The 21,765-nt window shown below is 42.3% G+C and overlaps 1 protein-coding gene across 2 annotated transcripts; it reads right to left on the bottom strand.

Moving 5' to 3' along the window:
- Positions 1-289: 289 nt before the first annotated feature.
- LOC139387418 (myosin heavy chain, fast skeletal muscle-like) lies at positions 290-18,641 on the bottom strand. 2 transcript variants are annotated; one of them, XM_071133570.1, is made up of 41 exons: positions 18,520-18,641; positions 18,001-18,046; positions 17,641-17,868; positions 17,137-17,283; positions 16,779-16,935; positions 16,367-16,394; positions 14,984-15,092; positions 14,765-14,857; positions 14,554-14,614; positions 14,357-14,455; positions 13,446-13,549; positions 12,935-13,073; positions 12,568-12,686; positions 12,246-12,395; positions 11,981-12,151; positions 11,476-11,779; positions 10,925-10,989; positions 10,743-10,830; positions 10,514-10,631; positions 10,174-10,297; positions 9,610-9,746; positions 9,074-9,329; positions 8,611-8,853; positions 8,104-8,280; positions 7,864-8,009; positions 7,598-7,688; positions 6,939-7,328; positions 6,690-6,816; positions 6,361-6,479; positions 6,021-6,217; positions 5,741-5,924; positions 5,438-5,603; positions 4,663-4,787; positions 4,183-4,491; positions 3,757-3,960; positions 3,518-3,643; positions 3,206-3,376; positions 2,831-2,935; positions 2,532-2,627; positions 701-832; positions 290-427 (listed from the first exon to the last, which is right to left on the bottom strand). In XM_071133570.1, exons 3-41 carry the CDS (start codon positions 17,854-17,856, stop codon positions 407-409), a joined length of 5,814 nt encoding a protein of 1,937 aa, XP_070989671.1. In that variant the 5' UTR covers positions 17,857-17,868; positions 18,001-18,046; positions 18,520-18,641; the 3' UTR covers positions 290-406. The 2 variants fall into 2 exon arrangements, with proteins under 2 accessions (XP_070989671.1, XP_070989672.1); XM_071133571.1 differs by having other exon boundaries at positions 18,470-18,546.
- Between the last annotated feature and the right edge of the window lie 3,124 nt (positions 18,642-21,765).

Below are 21,765 nucleotides of genomic sequence, written 5' to 3'. Positions count from 1 at the left end.
CTTCTCTCTTTATTTATTTTATGAAATGTTCCAATTTGGGTCTTTCCATATACTGTAGGTCAATATATCCCCTCCAAGTTTAAAGGGTTAATTTTAGATTTTAGGCATCCATAGCTCAGTCTATGCATTTCAGATTGGTTGCATTTCTCCAGCCCCATCACTCATCTGTTTACCAAAATACGTGACATTTGTTGTTGGAATCCCAGAATACAATATGGTACAAATTACAATATTTTTATGGTATGAACAAACTGTTTGCTGAGTAATAAGTCCACCGTCACAAGGGCTATGTAGGCCTACATGTTTTTAATCAACAATCATTTTCACCATGAAAATCATATTTTATGCAACACAGGAAAATGATATAAGATGTTTGTCTTGTTTATTCAGCAACTTCTTCTCTTGTTTATTCAGCAACTTCTTTGCCCTGTCAAAAACAAAACAACGAAAATGACAAATCTGTATTCATGAGTGTGTTTACACTTGGAAAGAGTATAATGGATCCAGCATTTAAGGCTCAGCCTTAATCTAGTTTTTTTTTTTGCGCTACATGAAATGTGCTTATTAGCAGTCTGAAATACCTACATGATAGTGAGTGTTAAAGGTCAATATTGATTTCTGTGAAGACTGAATCATAGGTGGTGTTGATGTGGTCATATCTGAGCATGAGTCAGATGTATAATTAGTAGCAGCTCTGTACCTTTCCAGTGCTGCGAGATTTGGCTCTGAGCTTGTTGACTTGAGTCTCAGCGATGTCAGCACGCTCTTCAGCCTCCTCCAGTTCATGCTGAACCTTCCGGAACTTAGACATGTGGCCGTTGGCTTGTTCCTCCTGTGTGAGGAACAGAGAGGGAGAGCACAACATCAGCATTCAAAGTTTGAAGCTTCAGGTAGCAAATTAATATTATTGTTTTATGAGTATTTTAAGTTTTTATTTTTATATGACAGATTTAGGATTACAAAGTATGTAGGGAGATATATGATACAGTAGAGAAAGTGATTGGTGGGATGGGGGATCAAACCACTCCCTCCAGGGACGGAAAGTGCCTAACCTTTGTTTACGTCACATTTTATAGTCTTACAAATTAGGATTTAAATGTATTGAAATGTTATTTTTTGTCAACGATCTACACAAACAGCTCTGGAATGACAAACTGGATTCCAAAAAATAAAAAAAATAATGAAAAATAGAACAATGTCTTTGTCTATGGTGATTGCATGACTGTGTGCTCAATTTTATACACCTATCAGCAACGGATGTGGCTGAAATATTTGAAAGGGTGTCCACATACTTTTGAATGTGTATACATGTATATATATATATATATAAAAAATATATATATATATATATATATATATATATATATATATATATATATATATGTAGCCCCCGAGTCAATATAAATATTTTTGGGTCAGTCTGAGAGCTTAACAAACCTGGACCATTCAATATTAGCCCATTATTACTTTCAAAATTCTTCATGCACTGTCGATTTGGATGATAATCACTGCTATATAGGCATATTTAAGTCTCACCATAGACTTTCAAGCAGATTTAAGTCAAAACTGTAACTTGGCCAATCAGGAACATTCCTTGTCTCCCTGGTAAGCAAATCCAGTGTAGACTTGGCCTTGTGTTATGGGTTATTGTCTTGCTGAAAGGTGAATTAATATCCTAGTGTCTGGTGAAAAGCAGACTGAACCAAGTTTTTCCTCTAGGATTTTGTCTTTGTTGAGCTCATGCTGTTTTTTTTGTACTGAAAAACTCCCCAGTACTTGCCGATGACAAGCATACCCATAACATGATGCAGCCATCACCATGCTTGAAAATATTATGCTTTTTTTGCGGTATTACTTTAGTGCCTTCCTGAGGGGCAAAAAAATGGTTGAATCAACATTGTTTATACAACCAAAAAAGAGTGATGATGTTGACTCAACATGGAAACTGATTTGATTTGCAACAAGTAATCAACCTAAAGGCTTTTTGTCTTTTTTTTTCAACCAAGAGAATTTACCTCAATTCATAGAAGTGGTGACATTTGTTGTTGATTTCACGTTGAATTCAGTTAGTTGACAACTCAACCAAATTCAAAAACTAGACCAAGAAATGTCTGTGCAAAAATATTTAGGAATATTTTTATACAGGCTTCCTTTTCACTCTGTCATTTAGGTTAGTAAAGTAACTACAATGTTCCTGATCCTTCCTCAGTTTTCTCCTATCACAGCCATTAAACTCTGTAACCGTTTTAAACTCGCCAATGCCCTCAGGATAAAATGACTGATCGGTTTCCTTCCTCCCCGGCTACTCTGTTAGGAAGGATGTCTGTATCTTCGTAGTGACTGGGTATATTGATGCAACATTGAAAGCCTTATTAAAAACTTCACCATGCTCGAAAGGATACTCAGCGTCAGCTTTCTTCATTTTGCCAGTCAGTGCCCTTCTTTGCGAGGCATTTGAAAAGCGTAAACTAAAACTGTCTCCTAGGGAAGAAATATGTTTTCAGAGTATTTGACTAATGAAGGGTGCTCACCGCTTCCTCAGCCTGTCTCTTGTAGGCCTTCACTTTCATCTGCAGCTTATCTACCAGGTCCTGAAGTCTGCCAACGTTCTTCTTGTCCTCCTCAGTCTGTGGGAGAAGATCAAAGAATCAAAGCCCAGTAGTTTTATACACAAACCTGTCTGTGTTTGTGTCTACCCACTGGGCAAAGGCATCAAATCAACATTTATTTCACATTGGTTCAACGTATTTGCAATGAAATGACGTGGAAACGATGTTGATTTAACCAGTGTGCCCAGTGGGAAGTGTTTGAAGAAGGTGCTTTCTCTTACCTGGTAAGTGAGCTCCTTGACTCTGCGCTCATACTTGCGGACTCCCTTGACTGCGTCTGCACCTCTTCTCTGCTCAGCCTCCACCTCAGTCTCGAGCTCACGAACCTTGTTTGGAAGAAATTAATGAAGGCATTTGTTTGAGGGGGTGAAATCAGACATAACAAATCTTTGTAAAACAGAGGTATATTGTTCTACTCAGTCAAGGAGGCAAAATTGTTGTCTAATTGAAGGGTCTGTAATGATAACAGCTGTTCATTATCTAGGTGGGTTATTGAGAGAAAAAAGTCATTACACAATGGTCCTGAGTATGTTATCAAATACATTTCCAGAAATGAGTCTTTCAATATGTCCTAATCCACCCTGCTGTTAACTCACCCTGGACTCCAGTTTCTGGAGCTGCTTCTTGCCTCCCTTCATGGCCAGATTCTCAGCCTCATCCAGTCGGTGCTGCAGGTCCTTGACTGTGATCTCCAGGTTCTTCTTCATCCTCTCCAGGTGAGAGCTGGTGTCCTGCTCCTTCTTCAGCTCCTCAGCCATCATGGCCGCCTGGAATGGTAGTTTGTTTAATTTATGCACCAATTGGCAACAATCATAACACCCAACTGAGATCTTTGTTGTGGTAAACCAGCCCAGCAACCATTGGTGACAAATCAAGTGGATGTAATTCAATAGATCATAAGGACTCACGTCAGTGATGGCCTTCTTGGCCTTCTCCTCTGCGTTCCTGGCCTCCTGGACGATGTCGTCCACCTCTCCCTGCACCTGCACCAGGTCAGTCTCCAGCTTCTTCTTGGTGTTCAGAAGGCTGGTGTTCTGGAAGATGAAACAAGACCATGTGTTTGAATCTCAAGAGAACTTACAAGTAAGTCACAAAGCAGGAAAGGTATGCTTGGTTGAGTTGAATGAGAAATGGCTTAGAGCCGCACCTGGGAGTGCAGGAGTCCAACGCGCTCGCTGGCATCTACCAGCTCAGTCTCAGCCACTTTGCGGCCTCTCTCAGTCTGCTCCAGAGCAACTCTCAGCTCCTCAATTTCAGCCACCATCAGACCGTTCCTGCGCTCCACCATGGCTACCTGCTCCTTCATGTCCTCTGAGGCACGGACAGCGTCATCAAGGTGCAATTGGGCATCCTGGGGTTCAAAATGACATACGTTCATTAGGACTTGTGGAAGTAGAGGCGATAGGATTGGTGATAGAACTGTTCATTGGTAAGAATTCCCCCTATATCCCTACCTTTCTACAGTATATTAGTCAACACTATTCAATTCCTCTGTTCTATTCTTTTCTACAGATTCACAAACAAATCCCTCCCCATGTTCAGATGTTTGAGCCTGATATCCCAGTCCCTTTACCTTGAGCAGTCCCTGGACGTTCCTCAGCTGTTTCTGGGCCTCAGCGGCCTGCCTGTTGGAGTGGCTCAGCTGGACCTCCATCTCGTTCAGGTCTCCCTCCATCTTCTTCTTCACCCTCAGGGCGTCATTCCTGCTCCTGACCTCAGAGTCCAGGGTGCTCTGCATGGAGTCAATCATCCTCTGGCTGTTCCTCTTGATCTGCTCCATCTCCTCGTCCTTCTCAGCCAGCTTCCTGTCCACCTCACCCTTGATTTGGTTCAGCTCCAGCTGCACACGCAGAATCTTGGATTCCTCGTGCTCCAGTGTTGCCTGGACAAGGAGAAGCAGTCGGGTAAATTGTGTTCAACGCATTTGGATGTGAATAACACAAGGAATTAAATATATATAACTACAATAAACACAAATACGGGGAGCATTGAACTGTAGCTGGCACTGGCTATTGTTACACTGCTTTTCCCATCAAACAGCTGCAGTTAGTACCTCAGCCTCCTCCAGAGCGGTCTGGATCTCAGACTTCTCTGTCTCCACGGTCTTCTTGGCCTTCTCCAACTCATGGATGCTCTTGCTCGTCTCTCCGATCTGCTCAGTCAGGTCAGAGATCTCCTCTGCACACACAAACACAGGAGCAGTTCAGACTTGGGAGATTTTCAGTGGATATCTCCAATGCGCTGAAGTTGACATTGAGGGTGCGTTCGTAAATTCACTCTGGCTACCTACTCCAATTTCAGAGCACTCTCGTCTGCGTGTGCCAGGGCACAGAATAATTTATGAATTTATGAATTCAACACCCTTTGAATATGGTCGATGTCAGTAAACGTCGGCAATAAAGCATATTTAAATAGTTGCCAACAGCACAGATACAGTCACCAATGCTCTGGATAACATGAAAACAGCCTAACCAGCTCTGCTAGGGTGAGTAACATGGTCAGAGTGAGGTCTTCTCTCATTTGTGTCTGAAAGTAGCTAGCCAACGTTAGCCAGTTAGCTTGGGTGCTTGACTGCTGTTGTGAGGTCAGAACGCTCGGATTAAACCTACTCGTAGGCCAGTGTCCAATTTACAAACGGACAATCTGACAACGCTCTGAATTTACGAACGCCCAGAGCACAATCTGGCACTCCAGATGGAATTTACGATTACAAGTTAAGTTTTTATTTTATTTCATACCTTTCTAAAATGGTGTAATATAAATTGTGATGGTTACAGTTTCCCCATTTTCAAAACCCTAGTCAAACATGAGCCAAGTCAAATGCTCACGTTGCAGGTTCTTGTTCTCTCTCTTCAGAGTCTCCAGATGATCCAGAGCCTCCTCGTAGGAGTTCTTCAACTTGAAGAGTTCTGTGCTCATAGAGCGAGCCTCCTTCTGAGCTCCTTCCAGCTCAGCCTGACCCTCCTCATACTTCTGCTTCCACTCTGCCAGGACCTAGGGCGAATCCATGGGATATTCATTTCAAGCAATTGATGAAGAGTTTTAAATCAGAAAAATGCTACAATTATACCACAATTGATCATATAGCAGACAGAAAATGTCAACCTAGCGTGAGGTTTATTTATTTTCACCTTGTCAAAGTTACGCTGCTTCTTGTCTAGGTTGGCGGCCATGGCGTTGGCTCTCTCAACGTCAATCATGAGGTCCTCCACCTCTCCCTGCAGCCTCTGCTTGGTCTTCTCCAGGGAGGAGCACTTGGAGTTGGTCGCCTCAATGGTCTCCTCAGCGTCCTGCAGACGCTGGGCCAGCTTCTTCCTGTTTGACGACAGAGGGTATAGGAATGTTACAATACATATGGAACCTCACCATCCACACCCTATAGTTGAGTTGTTGCTGTTGCATGTGACTCACTTGGCCTCCTCCAGCTCCTCTGTGCGCTGGATGGCATCAGTTTCATACTTAGTCCTCCACTGAGCCACCTCACTGTTGGCCTTGGACATGCCGCGCTGCAGCTCTGCCTTGGCCTCCTGCTCCTCCTCAAACTGCTCTCTCAGGAGGTCACAGTCATGGCGGGCAGACTGGACACCGTGGGCCAGGGAGTTTTTAGCCTGTGAAAGAGAACGACAAAGAGATATTAGCGAGATAGTACAGCAAATGACAGTAGAAGTCTCTGAGGGTGGCGTAGGCACCATCTATATGAAGATATGGCTGTTAACTCTGTGATCGGTAGTGTCCATTTTATGTCCCTTACCTTGACCTCCTCCTCAATCTGCCTCTTCAGCTCCTCCACCTGCTGGGTGAAGGCCTGTTTTCCTCTGGTCAGCTGAGACACCAGGGCTTCCTTCTCCTCCAACTGGCGTCCAAACTCACCTGCAGGGATAGAGGGATACCATTATTAATGGGGTCTCTGACCTCCTAAGATTGAAAATGTATTTTTAGGTATCGTAGGGCATTGTGATGTGGTGAATAGTACACTAGAAACTATTGTGGACTGGACTATCAGGATATATCCTACAATACATGTTATTGTCTTTTACTGAAGGAAACTATTTGCTTGTTGTTCATTGTTGATGATGGTACCATTTTCTGTCAGGAGTCTGGCCCTCTGTCCGCTGATGTCGTTGACCTGGCGAACATTCTCATCATTCTTAGTCTTGAGCTCACTCAGCTGGTCCTCAAGAGTACGGCACATCTTCTCCAGATTGCCCTGTTAGTGAAACATGTTCCATCATTACTTTATATATGGGACTCCTGTCAGCTGCAGTTCTCTTGAATGGTAATGTATTTTGACCCTCCTCAACGCTGCTTGATCAAAATATCACTACTCACCTTAGCCTTGGCGACGGCCTCCATGTTGCTGGAGAGGTCATCAATCTCCATCTTGTACTCGCTCTTCTCCTTCTCTAGCTTCTGCTTGACGCGTTGCAGGTTGTCGATCTGCTCCCCGAGCTCAGCCACACTGTCGGCCTGCTTCTTGCGCAGAGCGGCGGCTGTAGCCTCATGCTGCAAAGTGGACTCTTCAAGATCACGACGCAGCTTCTGGAACTCAGCCTCACGCTTCTTGTTCATATCAATCTGAGCAGCAGTGGCGCCTCCAGCCTCCTCCAGCCTCTCGCTGATCTCCTCAAGTTCCCTGGAGAGATCGGCCCTCTGCTTCTCAACCTTAGCCCTGGCAGCACGCTCAGCCTCAATTTCCTCCTCCAGCTCCTCAATACGGGCCTAGAACAGGGGGCAGGACCAGGAGGAATGAACACTACAATGCAGTTGAAACAATTACATTTGTGCAAACTAAGCCAGTTCCACTAATATATTCCGTATTAACTTGCCCACGCAGGAACCAAAACCACAATGGTAAAAAGCACCATCTTTACAATGGTAAGAAGGACCAGTAAGAAGCACCATCTTCCATCCTACTGAGCCATCAGAAGCCACCAGGAAAAATGTGTGCTGCCAGATTAATTGTTTTCAGCTGAGATCCTGTACTGTACCTGGAGTTCCTTGATCTTCTTCTGCAACTGAGCTCCCAGAGACTGTTCATCCTCAACCTTGCTGAGGAGCTGGCTGGTCTCAAACTCCTTTCTAAGAAACACGAACACATAGATTGCAGAGTTTTGGTTCGATATTGTAAAGAGAGAGTATCATACCATTCAGTTTTCTTTCAAGAATCACGTGCAAATGGTCATTCATAATTACAAGAATTAGTCAAGAACAACTATTGTTTTGATCAATATGTCAGGTAAGACTGTGTGTTTACTTCTTGATTTTCTCATCGGCTTGCTGCTTGTCATTCTCCAGGTCCATTATGGACTCCTGGGCCAGTTTCAGATCTCCCTCCAGCTTTCTCTTGGCTCTCTCAAGGTCCATACGGAGCTTCTTCTCTTGCTCCAGAGAACCCTCAAGCTATAAGATAAAAACACATATTGTTCAAATCTTAACAACTGAAGATAATATCATCTCACATATTATCATGGCCAAAATGTCAAACTCCTCTCACGTCGTCCACTTGCTGTTCCAGCTTGGTCTTGGCCTTGGTCAGAGTGTTGACTTTGTCCTCCTCTGCCTGCAGGTCGTCCAGTGTCTGCTGGTGGGCCTCTTGGAGGGCTTTCTTCTCCTTGGTCAGCTTGGCAACACTCTCATCCATAGACGCCATCTCCTCTGTCAGGTTTTTAACCTGAAAACCGCCACAACAAAATTAGTCTTTAAAGGAGAGATTTAGTTTGATATATATTGCATTCATTTAAATTATATTAGAAATGGGTCACCAAGTACAGTACCATATAGTCAACACTAGATGGAAGTGTACACCATGCCGGTGTACTGAATGGAATTCATAAACGAGGGGGGAACGTGCAATGAGTGTGGGGAGTACTCCGCAACTGAAAATCAACTATTTTTCATTTTTCCTGCACCCACAATACGACTTGAATTCCATTTCTGTTAAGCTATGTTTTCAGTTGATTATTGTTGGGTGGTTAAACTGTCTCTGGTAAAAACACGAGACCTTGTTTTCAGTGGCGTGCTTCTCCTTCTCCACTTTGGCTAGGGTGAGCTCCAGGTCATCAATGTCCTTCTTCAGCTCAGAGCACTCATCCTCAAGCTTCCTCTTCTTGGCAGTCAACTCAGCATTCATCTCCTCCTCATCCTCCAGCCTCTCAGTCGTCTCTTTGAGTTTGGCCTCCAGCTGGATCTTGCTCTTGATGAGCCCCTCGCACCTTTCCTCAGCATCGTTCAGACTCTCACCTTCCTGGTTTCAGAACAGGAGAACAAACTCAGAGGCCTCACATTGTGTATCAAAATATAGACTTAATTTAGTCAGAGATCAGAGCAAATCAATATAAATTCATGAAATATATTTTTAACATGGGCTATACAAATGTGGGAGTTAGCCACATACTTCACAGTGTGCGTGTGTGTGTATTGATGTGTGTGTCAATATGCCTTTATGAGGGTCGTTGGTCACTCACAGATGCGACTTGGAGAGCCAGGTCTGCCCTCTCCTGCACCAGGGCCACTAACTTCTCCTCCAAATGCTTCTTGGTGGCCAGAGCCTTGGCCAGGTCTGTCTTCATCTTCTCATAGTTCTCCTTCATGTTGGCCAGCTCCTTCTCAGTCTCAGCGCTCTGCAGCAGGGGCTTGATCTTAAAGTACAACTTCATCCATGGCCAGGTTTTCACATTCATGAATGAGCGGATATTGTACTGGATGGAGAAGATGGACTCTCTGGTCGACAGAAAGGATAGAGTGGCATGCTTATTTAAAAACAAATCTTTATTCAACTAGGCAAGTCAGTTAAGAACAATTTCATATTTCCAATGATGACCTAGGAACAGTGGGTTAACTGCCTTGTTCAGGGGCAGAACGACAGATTTTAACATTGTCAGCTCGGGGATTTTATCTTGCTACCTTTCGGTTGCTAGTCCAATGCTCTAACCACTAATAATAATGCATTACATACAGGGGGTTGACAGAACGCTTTGCCAAGATGTCTACTCTTTCTCACCTCCTCTCCATCATCTTGGAGAACTCTCTCCTCATGAGGAATCCACGGCTGAGAGCCTGGACCATGCCGACCAGAGCTGCTAGCTTCTCATCTCTCATCTCCTCCAGGACACCCAGCAGACCGGCTTTGAAGAACACCTGAAACAGGTTAACGTTGTCAATGGAACCACAGTCAGATGGGGACAGATATAAATGTTTGACTCCAAAGAGGGGAACAACACCACTAGACTGAATTGAACAACATAAACATAGGATAGGTTGTTTATAAGTTGTTAGTTATTGTACAGTTGTAGATGAACAATGTCTACTGATATAACTGCAGCCATACCACTCTAACACAATGCACATGATAATGAGTTGAGTTTCTCTGTTCTATACTTGTGACGTTTGAATATGATGGAGAAATAAAAGGTACAATGTTTATCCACCTTTTCCATTAGTTAAATGAAGAAGAAAGAACAATATCATGGAAATATCAACTGGAGAGATGTTGAATGGTTGAGGTTTATATTATCATTGTCGTTGTGTTTTGTTGTCAGCCATGGCTGGGTTGTATTTGACTGACCTTGGTGTGTCCAAACTTATAATCCTCGTGATTTACATCAATGGACCCAAGCAGCTTCTCAGAAGCCTTCTTGTTGTCCATGAACTGGCCCTCTGGGATGACACTGGCATTCAGTACTTTATACCTGAATGAGGAGACATTTTTAACATGTGTCAAGTTGTAACAGGTTGGTCAAATTACGTAAAAGGTAAGCCTATTCTGATGCTGGGAAAACACTTGACGTGTGTGTGTGTGTGTGTGTGTGTGTGTGTGTGTGTGTGTGTGTGTGTGTGTGTGTGTGTGTGTGTGTGTGTGTGTGTGTGTGCGGTGAGTGTGTGCATTAGTATTTGTCTGAATGTACCTCTGCTTGAAGTCAGCATAGATGATTCTGCTGGGGAAGCCCTTTCTGCAGATCCTGATCCCCTCCAGAACACCATTACACCTGAGCTGGTGGATAACCAGGAAGTTCTCCATCAGACCTGGAAACACAAACCAAGTCTCGTTTAATACTCATAAACAGGTTAAAGATTCAGATGGTTAAGTTTAGTGATACTGTACTGATAAGATGTCCTATTTAACTCAATATACACCTGGAGTCTTTGACTCGTTTGGGATCAGGCAGCGCACAAAGTGAGGATGAGTGCTCCTCAAGTTGGTCATCAGCTTGTGTAAGTTCTCCTGTAAGAGGGTTTACAAACCATTTTCTCAGAAATCATTCATGATTATCATTGCACCTTTTGAAGGTCTGAATAGATACATTTCAAAAGCTCACCCTGAACTGGGACGACACAGTCTGCATGGAACCACCCTTCTTCTTGCCTCCTTTCTTGGCTTTATCTGTTAAAATGAGGGGAAAGTCAAGAGATAATTAGAAGTACATTTCCTAGAGCAGAATAAATAGAATAATAATAAGATGTACGATATCTATAGGGGTGGTGTCTTCAGCAAGCACGCTAATTATAAACTAGATCATGTCGGGATATCTTCACACTTATCTCAATGCAATTGGTATCGATGAGATGGTGTAAATGAACACATATTGTAGGAGGAAATTAACCCAGTGAATAACCCTGAGAAATTGTAATATGTTCAATGACAAGAACCATTTAAATTGTCACGTGCTTCGTAAACAACAGTTGTAGATCAACAGTGAAATTCTGACTTACGGGCCCGTCCCTACAATTTAGAGTGAAATATATAGATGAAAAATAATAACGTGGAAAAATACACAAGGAGTAACAATATCTTGGCTATAGATACACAGGGTACCAGTACGAGTCGATGTACCAGGTCATTGAGGTAGATATGTGATGCTAGTCTTACCCTCAGGTGGGGCAGCAGGGTACAGGGTAGCCAACAGTTTGACTGAGGCCTTCCCGTACATCAGAAGAACTGATTCGTTCAGGGGGTCCTTGTTCTTATCCAGCCAGCCAGTGATGTTGTAGTCCACAGTGCCGGCGTAGTGTACCAGAGAGAAATGGGCCTCTGGCTTGCCTTTGGCAGGCTTGGGCTTCTCAAACGCCTTGGTTTTGCCAAGATGCTGGTCGTTCAACTTGTTCTTGAAGGTAGTGTCTGAAGCCTTGGGGAACATGCACTCCTCTTCAAGGATGGAGAAGATGCCCAATGGCTTTAAGAAAAGAGATTTAAGAAACATTTATTCCTTTAGTAAACATGCTATTATAGGATTCTATTCCTTTAGGGTCACATATATGGAGACATATTGAGTTCTCAACCGTCAGATACATTGTACCTCTGTGATAATATATCACACATTACTCTCTATGAGCTTTGCTGTTGTGGTCCAGTATAATCCTCACAGACAGTTTACCTTCTCAATAAGCTCAATGCAGGCAGCCAAGTCCATGCCGAAGTCAATGAATTCCCAGACAATTCCCTCCTTCTTGTACTCCTCTTGCTCCAGGACGAACATTGTGTGGTTGAAAAACTGTTGCAGTTTCTCATTGGTGAAGTTGATGCACAGTTGCTCCATGCTGTTGTACTGTTGAAGGAATTTCAAAAGGGATCATTTCATCGTGCAAGGCTGTAATCCCTCTCAATCACAACTAATTGTCTTGTTCTGGTCTCATACTCACATCAAAGATCTCAAACCCGGCAATGTCGAGCACACCGATATAGAACTGCCTTGGATTCTTGGTGTCCAACATCTCGTTGATACGGATGACCATCCACAAGAACATCCTCTCATAGATGGACTTGGCCAGAGCCATGACTGCATTATAAACCTGCAAAGATAATACCTCAAATGAATACAGGAGATATTGACCATATCTAGCCAGAAGGTGATAAGCGCTTGGAAAAACAACATTAGACTGACTATTGAAAAAAAAGGCAATGTTCTCATCCCCAAAAGAATCCCGGTGCTCAGAAAATGGTAGATGCTGTGTTTCACTTTACCTGAGCCACAGTCTGTCCCTTGGTCACATACTCGTTGCCGACCTTCACTCTGGGGTAGCACAAACATTTCAGCAACTCCGCTGAGTTCAGGCCCAGCAGGTAGCCGATTTTATCAGCCACTGGAGAGAGAACCAACATAAACAGACTCAGGCACTCAAGATCGCTTGTTTCTGATGTTACACTGGACAGGTTTTGATTTTCATCCTCATCCTCTTGTTTCAAATCATTTGTGGAGGTTGGAATTTAGTCTCCATCATGTATCTCCTACCTGACCTTGATGTGGTACTGTCTGTCTTACCGTTTCTATTTCTATGTTGGGGAATGGGACTAACGCTTTACATGTTGTATATCTATGAGTGGGACTCACCCTCTGTGCCGTCTGGCTCGGCCTGCTCCTCACGCTGCTTCTGCTTGAATTTCAAGTTGCCATGGTGCGTTACAGCTCCTGTCAGCTTGTAGATGGCCATCTTCTCATCATTAGTGAAGCCCAGGATCGTAATGGCATCCTGGCATTAGAGAGGAAGCACAACAGTGATGAACTCAACAGTAGGCTGCTCTGTTACGGAACACTACAGTTCTGTGCTCACTCCAGAACAAACGGGATGGATAGAATTGACTTGGCTTCTCTGTTCCACATGATTACTTTTGGCCAACACTATTATGTGGCAGCACAAGAGCAGTTTTTACACAGTTCCACAGGACATTTAGTGGCACTCTCTTGTCTTACATGTACTTAAAGGTGAAGTGTGGAGGCATGACAAGGGGTTTGAGACACATGTCAACTAACACAAAGGTGCCCATCTGACACCAAGTTGGAATTGCACAATGTTCCTACCCGTTCCATGTCTAGAGTTTGGTTAGCCCTTTGTATAACTCACGTCTGTGGCATCCAGCTCTTCCTTGTCGTTGATGCTGGGCACAGCGATATGACCCTGGCTGATCATGGGGAAGTCGTAGGGGTTTGTGGTGAGGAGCGTCATTTCTGTGGACAACGGAGAATGGCTTCTCAGTTAAATCCAGTAGAATTCCCCTGTCCCACCTTTACAGTATCTCACCCTCCTTTACTCAGTAGATGGACTCAAGGATAAACTCAGCAAAAAAAGAAATGTCCCATTTTCAGGACCTTCATGCACCTGTGGAACGGTCATTAAGACACTAACATTTTACAGACGGTAGGCATTAAAGGTCGGAGTTATGAAAACTGTCCTCACCAGACATCACCGGCACAAACCCACCGTCCCTGGACCAGACATGACCGGCAAAAATTGTTCTTCACTGACGAGTCGCGGTTTTGTCTCTCCAGGGGTGATGGTCGGATTTGCGTTTATTGTCGAAGGAATGAGCGTTACACCGAGGCCTGAGCTTGTTGTCATTGCAGGCAATCTCAATGCTGTGTGTTACAGGGCAGACATCTTCCTCCCTCATGTGGTACCCTTCCCGCAGGCTCATCCTGACATGACCCTCCAGCATGACAATGCCACCGGCCATACTGCTCATACAAATATTTACACATAATAAACGCAGTTGACAGTCAGAGGACGTTTCTTTTTTTTGCTGAGTTTATATATAGTATATAATAAATAGAATCAAAAGACTGGACTGAAGCTTCTAGAATATCACAGTCTTTCCCATGAAAGAGCTATAAAGACCAGACACATGTCTAGATGCCTTGTTATCTTGGATGTACTCATTGTAATAGTATAAATAGATAAACTATGATTATTTTATTTTTTTAAGTTCCACAGATGGAGGTGTGAATAATTTCACATCAACCTCTACTTTTCCTTACCAACTAGTTCAGGTTTGTGGCCTGTCATTAACTGGTAGAAGATGTGGTAGCCTCTCTCATCGGGCAGCTGGAAGGCCACTCTGGACTTCTCCAGCAGGTCTGAGAGAGAGAGAGAGAATTACATGTGATGAATGTATCTCCTAAAATATTCTGTGTGAATTATGGAAAGCATTGAGAAACAATCAAATACAACTCACAGGTCTCAATGTCAGCTTTAGCCAGTTTGCCTGCTTGGAAGTGAATCCTGATGAATTTACCCTGTAGTAGAGCATGGGGGTTAGAAATAGGTATTTGATAGAACCCCTTGACATGTTAGTTTGTTGGACTGTTATAACTATAAGGAACTACTGAAATGTTGTTTTTTTTCAAAATATAATGTCACTTCCACAGTATGTCCTTCAAACTTACAAAGCGAGACGAGTTGTCGTTCCTCACTGTCTTGGCATTACCGTAAGACTCCAGCAGAGGGTTAGCTGCAATGATCTGATCCTCAAGAGACCCCTGATTGAGAAAAACACACAAGTTGCTTAGAAACTGGTAAACCCTTTCTTGAAACAAGATTCACCGCTGGAGAAAAACGTTTACACAGCCCACCAAACTGAAATGTGTTAAAAAGGCACAACCTACCTGCATTTTGCTGGGGTCTACTTCCTTCTTGGCACCAGATACCGCAATGGTGGCGAAGTACTGGATGACACGCTTGGTGTTGACAGTCTTTCCTGCACCGGATTCTCCACTGGTTAATATGACAGAGAAAGAGGGGCTTTAGTCACAGATTGCGTCAGATTGGCTTTCACTAAGAAATAGCATTAGAATATACACTGTTGACCTGTTTTCTAACAGAAGTAAATAATTAACAAATATTCCCACTCATTGATGTATTATTGCACATAGCCTAGTCCAAAACAATCCCAAATACATTAAAGCAGATGCTGTTTTGTTTCTGAGGAGGGGGCCGGAACATAATTGTAAATCATTTGTGCACTGCAAATTGACTGCAAGAAACCCAAACAGATTTAACAAAAACATCATAATTTCAAACCTGGATTACATTGGGATATGATCACATTTGTCTCTCTATTTATGTGTGGAAATACTTTGAGAACAGATTTCCTACATTATAATCACTTGGACCTGATTCCCATTTATACATTTTTTACAGTCTTTTATGTCCAACAATGATATCTCAATAAAATATATGTTGAGTGTACAACACAGTACGAACACGTTCTCTTTCCATGACATCGACTGACCAGGTGAATCCAGGTGAAAACTACGCTCCCTTATTAATGTCACCTGTTAAATCCATTTCAATCAGTGTAGATAAAGGTGAGGAGATGGGTTAAATAAGGATTTTTAAGCCTTGAGACAATTGAGACATGGACTATGTATGTGTGCTATTCAGAGGGTGAATGGGCAAGACAAAAGATAGCAGTGCCTTTGGAACAGGGTATGGTAGTAGGTGCCAGGCGCACCAGTTTGAGTGTGTTAACTACAATGACTATAATCCATTGTGCAGAGAGGGAGAGAAGAGACATAAGACGTGCGATGGAGAGTGATATAGAGAAGTTGCTTCACAAGGCATCTCTACCTGAAAATATATGATCTAAGTGATGGATAGTTGGTATTCAGCAGTCATAAAAGTATGCCTTATTTACTTTGAAGAACTACTTAAATAGTGATTATGTCAGACAACATAGGCAGCAGCTCTCTAGAAAATAGATGACTTGGAATTAAAAAATAAAGTCATCAAATTAAACAAATGCGAGGCCTCCCGGGTGGCGCAGTGGTTAAGGGCGCTGTACTGCAGTGCCACCAGAGACTCTGGGTTCTGCATACAACTTAAATATTTAATTAAAGTAAAGTAATGTGACTAAATGATGAAGCACTAAGGCCAGAGGGGGAATGGTATAATGCATTTAGTTGTGCAATTGACCAGGTATCCCCTTTCCCTAGTTATTAAAAAAAATAACAGACATTTTGGTTAATCGCTCAGCACAAACAACTTACGTAATCAGGATGGACTGGTTCTCCTTATCTGGAACCAAAAAACGTCATGTTTATTATACTCAAGCAACATTATGGGTATATCATTAATTTCATTTTGAAACATTTTCTATTCGAGGTTAATGAAATCCGATATTCCATGCAAAATGTTCAAACCTACATGAGAAACAGTAGATTCCCTCCCTCCATCCACCCACCCATCCCACCCACCCAACCATCCCATCCATCCATCCATCCATCCATCCATCCATCCATCCATCCATCCGTCTATTCATCCATCCATCCATCCATCCATCCATCCATCCATCCATCCATCCATCCATCCATCCATCCATCCATCCATCCATCCGTCTATTCATCCATCCATCCATCCATCCATCCATCCATCCATTCATCCATCCATTAGAGCTCGTACCAATCATCATGAACTGAAAGGCGTTGTCAGAGACGGAGAAGATATGGGGTGGAGCCTCCATCCTCTTCTTCCCTCTGTAGGCGTTGACAACCTCTTCGTCGTACACGGGGAGCCACTTGTAGGGGTTCACCGTGGCACAGAAGAGCCCAGAGTAGGTCTGGATGAAAGGGATTCAATCAAATTGGATAAATGTACTTGTTTTCTTGTTGGTCTACTGCAGTGGTATGTTTTGGTTTATACCTCTCATGTATGTGTAGTCCTGTATGTGTGTATTTCTTATGTTGATGTATGTGTAGTACTTTGTGTGTGTATTTCTTATGTTGATGTATGTGTGTGTATGTTTATGCAGGTTTCTTACATAGATCATCCATGCTGCATAACGCTCTTTGAGGTTATACAACACAGAGGCTTCATTCAGGTAGGTCATCATGGCCATGTCCTCAATCTTGTCGTACTTAGGGGGGTTCATCTGATAGATGTCTGCTTCTTTGAACTCTTTTCCTTCCTGAAACAGTCAGAAATCTACATTACACACAGATCAAACTGGACATGACTCAATGCGTTTTGCTCATTATTTAGTTAAATCTTTTTTTTAAATGCATACCCCAGTTGAATCCAACTACTCTGTTATCACCCAGTGACACATACATTGATATTCTTGACTACTCAATTTAAATAATTCATGCCATTGTTAAAGATTATATTCTGCTTACAAAATAACTAAGAAATATTTCTACCTCTATCTTTTGTTCCTGATTTCATATGGCCTTATAGGCATTTTGTTTCATTCATTTTGATGATTTTTCAAGAAAAAGAGTAATTGCACAAACTTGAACTTGAATACTTTTCAGATCAGACTTACCTCCTTACTGCCGTCAGGTTTGGTGACTGTCACAGTACACTTGCCATCGGCCCTGGCAGTGACCAAACCCTTTAGGTACAGCTCCACCTTGTCTGTCACATAGCAGGCGTTCTTTGAATCAAAAGGTGCTGCCTGTGCCTCCATCCTCTCCCTCTCAGGCTTACGAAGGTACAAGGCAGCCTTGCCGTAGATTTGCATCTCCGCGTCCGTACTCATGGTGACGGATTACTAGGAAAGAGATGAAAAAGGAAACTAGAGTGACTCTGTGGTGCTTCCTCCACATTCAGCAGAGTTAGATGAGCGATATCCCTCACAGTATATTTTCATCGTTTTAATATGAAGACTTAAACAATGTCTCACCTTCGTTATCCCCTCCTACAGATGAAGTTGTACTTCTTGGATGAGCCTGTGAAACATTAGGGTGTTGTGAATTCTGAAGCCTTATCATTTAGTCCCCTGAAAGGCTAGAAAACAATTTGAATGCCAACATTCAACCCAAATCATTACAGCCATGTCCATTTCAACTACAGGTGCAACTGGAAACTTTAATTTTACTGGTGGCAACTTAGATGACTAGACATTCGGTCAAGAATTTAAATAAATACCTCTGAAAACCCAGTTACATTTGAGAGCACCCCCTCAATTTACAAACAAGTGCAGGAGCACCACTTTTGACTGTGAATTAAAGTTATAGATTTTAATGATAACACCTTTAATGTTAAAATAATAATAATAAAAATTGTTTTAATCAATGCCACTTGATTGCATATTGTAAAATCATATAAGAGAAAATGCAGAACTCAATTCAAATGTTGCATTTAGCTACTACCTCAGATGCTGAGTGATTGTAAAAATCCAAGGAGGTGGAGAGAGTCTTACCACAGAGGAAGAAGGTATCTGACTTATGAATGCTGGGGCCTCAGCCTCCTTATATCTGGTTGAAAGTGCCAACCAAGCAAAAGTTAATTATGGACCACCCTGGTGAAGGAAATGGATTGGATGAGAGACCTCTGTATTTCTGTGTCTCACTATCCCCACCCACTCCAGGGAGCATCCCACACACTCCCGTTACATGACTTTGTAATATCATATTTGTCTCTCAACGGAATTTCACAGAATATACGTACATTAGATGTATTTTAATAATTAGGACAACGTCATCATTTTTTAAATCACTGATGAATGATCTTGAGACTGATTCCCCTGACCTGTCAATGTTTTTATTTTGCTGTTTTTGATTTTGTTTTACTCTTGTGAATTCTATGGTTTTTACTAGTTTACTTGTAGTTTTTCATGTTGTTTGTCTGTAAATGTTGTCATGACTTGGTGCTGCCTATCTTGGCCAGGAGGACGCTCTTGAAAAAGAGATTTTAAAACTCAATGAGCCCTTCCTGGTTAAATAGAGGTTAAAATAAAAATGACTCATTTATTTATCAAATGTATTCCAATATTACAACCACGGCCCCTCAAGTACTGAAATGGAGTCAGTCCATGTTGCCCCAATACCATTAAAATAGATTTCATAAAATATAATCTGAGAATATTTAGTTACATTTTTGTGGTATTATTCCTTCATCAACAACTTTATATATATTTTCACAATTGTTTTTGTGTCATTTTGTATTTGGTTTTCAATAATCGCTCATTAAACTGTTGAATGAAATGTGTATTTATTCATCTAGAATATGATATTTTGAAGATGCTGGAGGCACTTTAATTTGTCTCACATTTCAGTTGTCTAAAACGGTCCAGCACACTATTTCAATGTTCGGTATAACACTTTCAAATACCACATTGTTTAAACACTGTTTATTTGGCCACAAAGAGCTCAACTGTCTTTACAGCCGTGGATCTTCTCACAATGTACTGAGCACTGTACTGAGATCAGGGCTGGGGTCATTTCAAATCATTTCAAGTCAATTCAGGAAGTGAACTTTTATTTCTCTTTTTTTTTTTAAAAGTCATTGTGCACAGTTTACTTCCTGAATGAACTGATTTTGTATTTCTTCCACTGCAGCACTAACGTACTGAACCTGATTTCAGTACTAAATTGAAGATTATGATCAGACGATTTAGCTGAAGGCGTTGTGTTAATGCTGGGGTGGAATAAAAGTTTGAACACCATGTGGATGGCTGTCCAGAACAGAAGTTGAATACCCCTGATACACTATTAATAACTGGCATTAGTAAACTGGCATAATAAAACTGGCATTGTACATATTTGACGTATTTTGGCAGGGCCGGGAGGATTCGGAATGGAAGTCTTGGCCCAATACATTTTAAGGGCGTGACTCAGGGCTCCATTCAATCCGTAGCGTGGAAGATCTGCATTGTAGTGCGGATTACATTTTAAAGGCAATGTCGCCGGAGACTGAATTCACGGTAAACGCCGCATACGTCGGCTCAATAGGAAATGTCCCTTTAGATGTCAACCCGTGGTACAACGCAGATCTTGTGGTCTATGGATTGAATCGAGCCCCTAGTCTGTAGTTTCATCACCACAGACATGAGTTTGCCTGAGACACCCCAACACCTTGGCTCATGTCAGCATTTTTTTTACATGATTTCATCCATTAAAATGTCACAGCCAGTAAAAATCTATATCTGGAAATGAAATGTCACAAGCTGTGGCATGGATCCACAAGACAACTGAGCTGGGCTCGGTTCACTCACATCTTATTTTCCAGGGCCCATATTTTGCTCTAAATTTATTACAGTGGCCAATAAAGGCAACGTGAGGACCTCATGATGGACTAATATGGTGAAAATAATGTGCTGGTCTGCATCGGATCTCTGTGTGTTCCACAGTATAGGTCAGGGGTACTCAAATTATATTTTAAATGGTCCAGTCATACAAATGCCCCCCCCCCCCCCCCCCCCCCCCCCACCACATAAGATCCCACATAAGACGTGACATTTAGTCGCGTCGTGTGTTTTTTCATGTGATATCTGAGAGACTCAACAACAAAATCAATGGGATTTAAAACATTAGCTGACATGGGCTTTCTGATCAACTGTCATAAATATCTCTCTTTAATCAACTGTCATAAATACCTCCCTTTGACTGACACAACAAGAGGAAAAACTGCAAATTATGAAATTGCAGCTTGTGCATTCCACAATTAAAAACTTCAAGTTGAAAGCCTGACTGAGTTCCTTAAAAAACAAATGAATATATACTATAATTTGTTTTGTCGGGACCTGTTGTCCATAATGACCCCGTTCTGGGTGTGGATGGGGACCGCAGTCCACCTGTTGAGGATGGCTGGTATAAGTTATGAGGTTTTCACTTTTCAGCATGCAGTATGACGTCAATGGAGGGGCCAAATGTAATATTAATGTCATGCATACAAGAAGTAGTCAACCCAGTCTGTGACCTTCTCCGCAGCCAATGGCCATGTTCTGAAACTGAGTGTCAGAAATACATGTAGCCTAAAGTTGTTTAGGATTGTTCTATGACCCTCCGTCATAGAGATGGTATCAAACCACAGCTGCTGAGCTGTTCTTCAAACTCCATTTTGATCCCATACAGTCGATGGCAGAGATACAGGAAGTACACCAAAGCAGAGGATCGTTTAATCTGTAACCTTTGAAGTTAGTCTTGTAGCTGTTCAGAGCTGAAGATGTATGGAAATTGCATAGAGGAGATTCTTGTGATGCTGAAAACTAAAATAAATATATTGTGTCGTTGCATTTGGGACTCCCGAGTGGCACAGCGGACTAAGGCACTGCATCTCAGTGCTTGAGGTGTCACTGCTGACCCTGGTTCAATTCCTGGTTGTATCACAACTTGCTGTGATTGGGAGTCCCATAGGGCGGCTCACAAGTGTCGCCGGGGTAGGGCCGTCGTTGTAAATAATAAGTTGTTCTTATCTGACTTGCCTGGTTAAATAAATAAAACATTGCTGATATTGTTGTCTTTCCCATGCACTACTTTTAAAGAACCTGTATGTTTTAGTTCAGTCCCAAGGACCACACCTACAGGAGAGTTTATTTATTGTTAATTCCCCTGCGTTTACAAATAGCCTTGACCTCTACAGCAGCTGTTGTATCTGGGATGACTGAAGACCTGATGAAAATAGCCTCTACTTTATAATTTAGCTATTTATCCCATGAACCGGGCCA

Source organism: Oncorhynchus clarkii, chromosome 28 (genome assembly GCF_045791955.1).
Source record: "Oncorhynchus clarkii lewisi isolate Uvic-CL-2024 chromosome 28, UVic_Ocla_1.0, whole genome shotgun sequence".
Taxonomy (NCBI): domain Eukaryota; kingdom Metazoa; phylum Chordata; class Actinopteri; order Salmoniformes; family Salmonidae; genus Oncorhynchus; species Oncorhynchus clarkii.
Note: the sequence above shows the minus strand (reverse complement) of the source record. Positions and strands in the feature narration are given on the sequence as shown.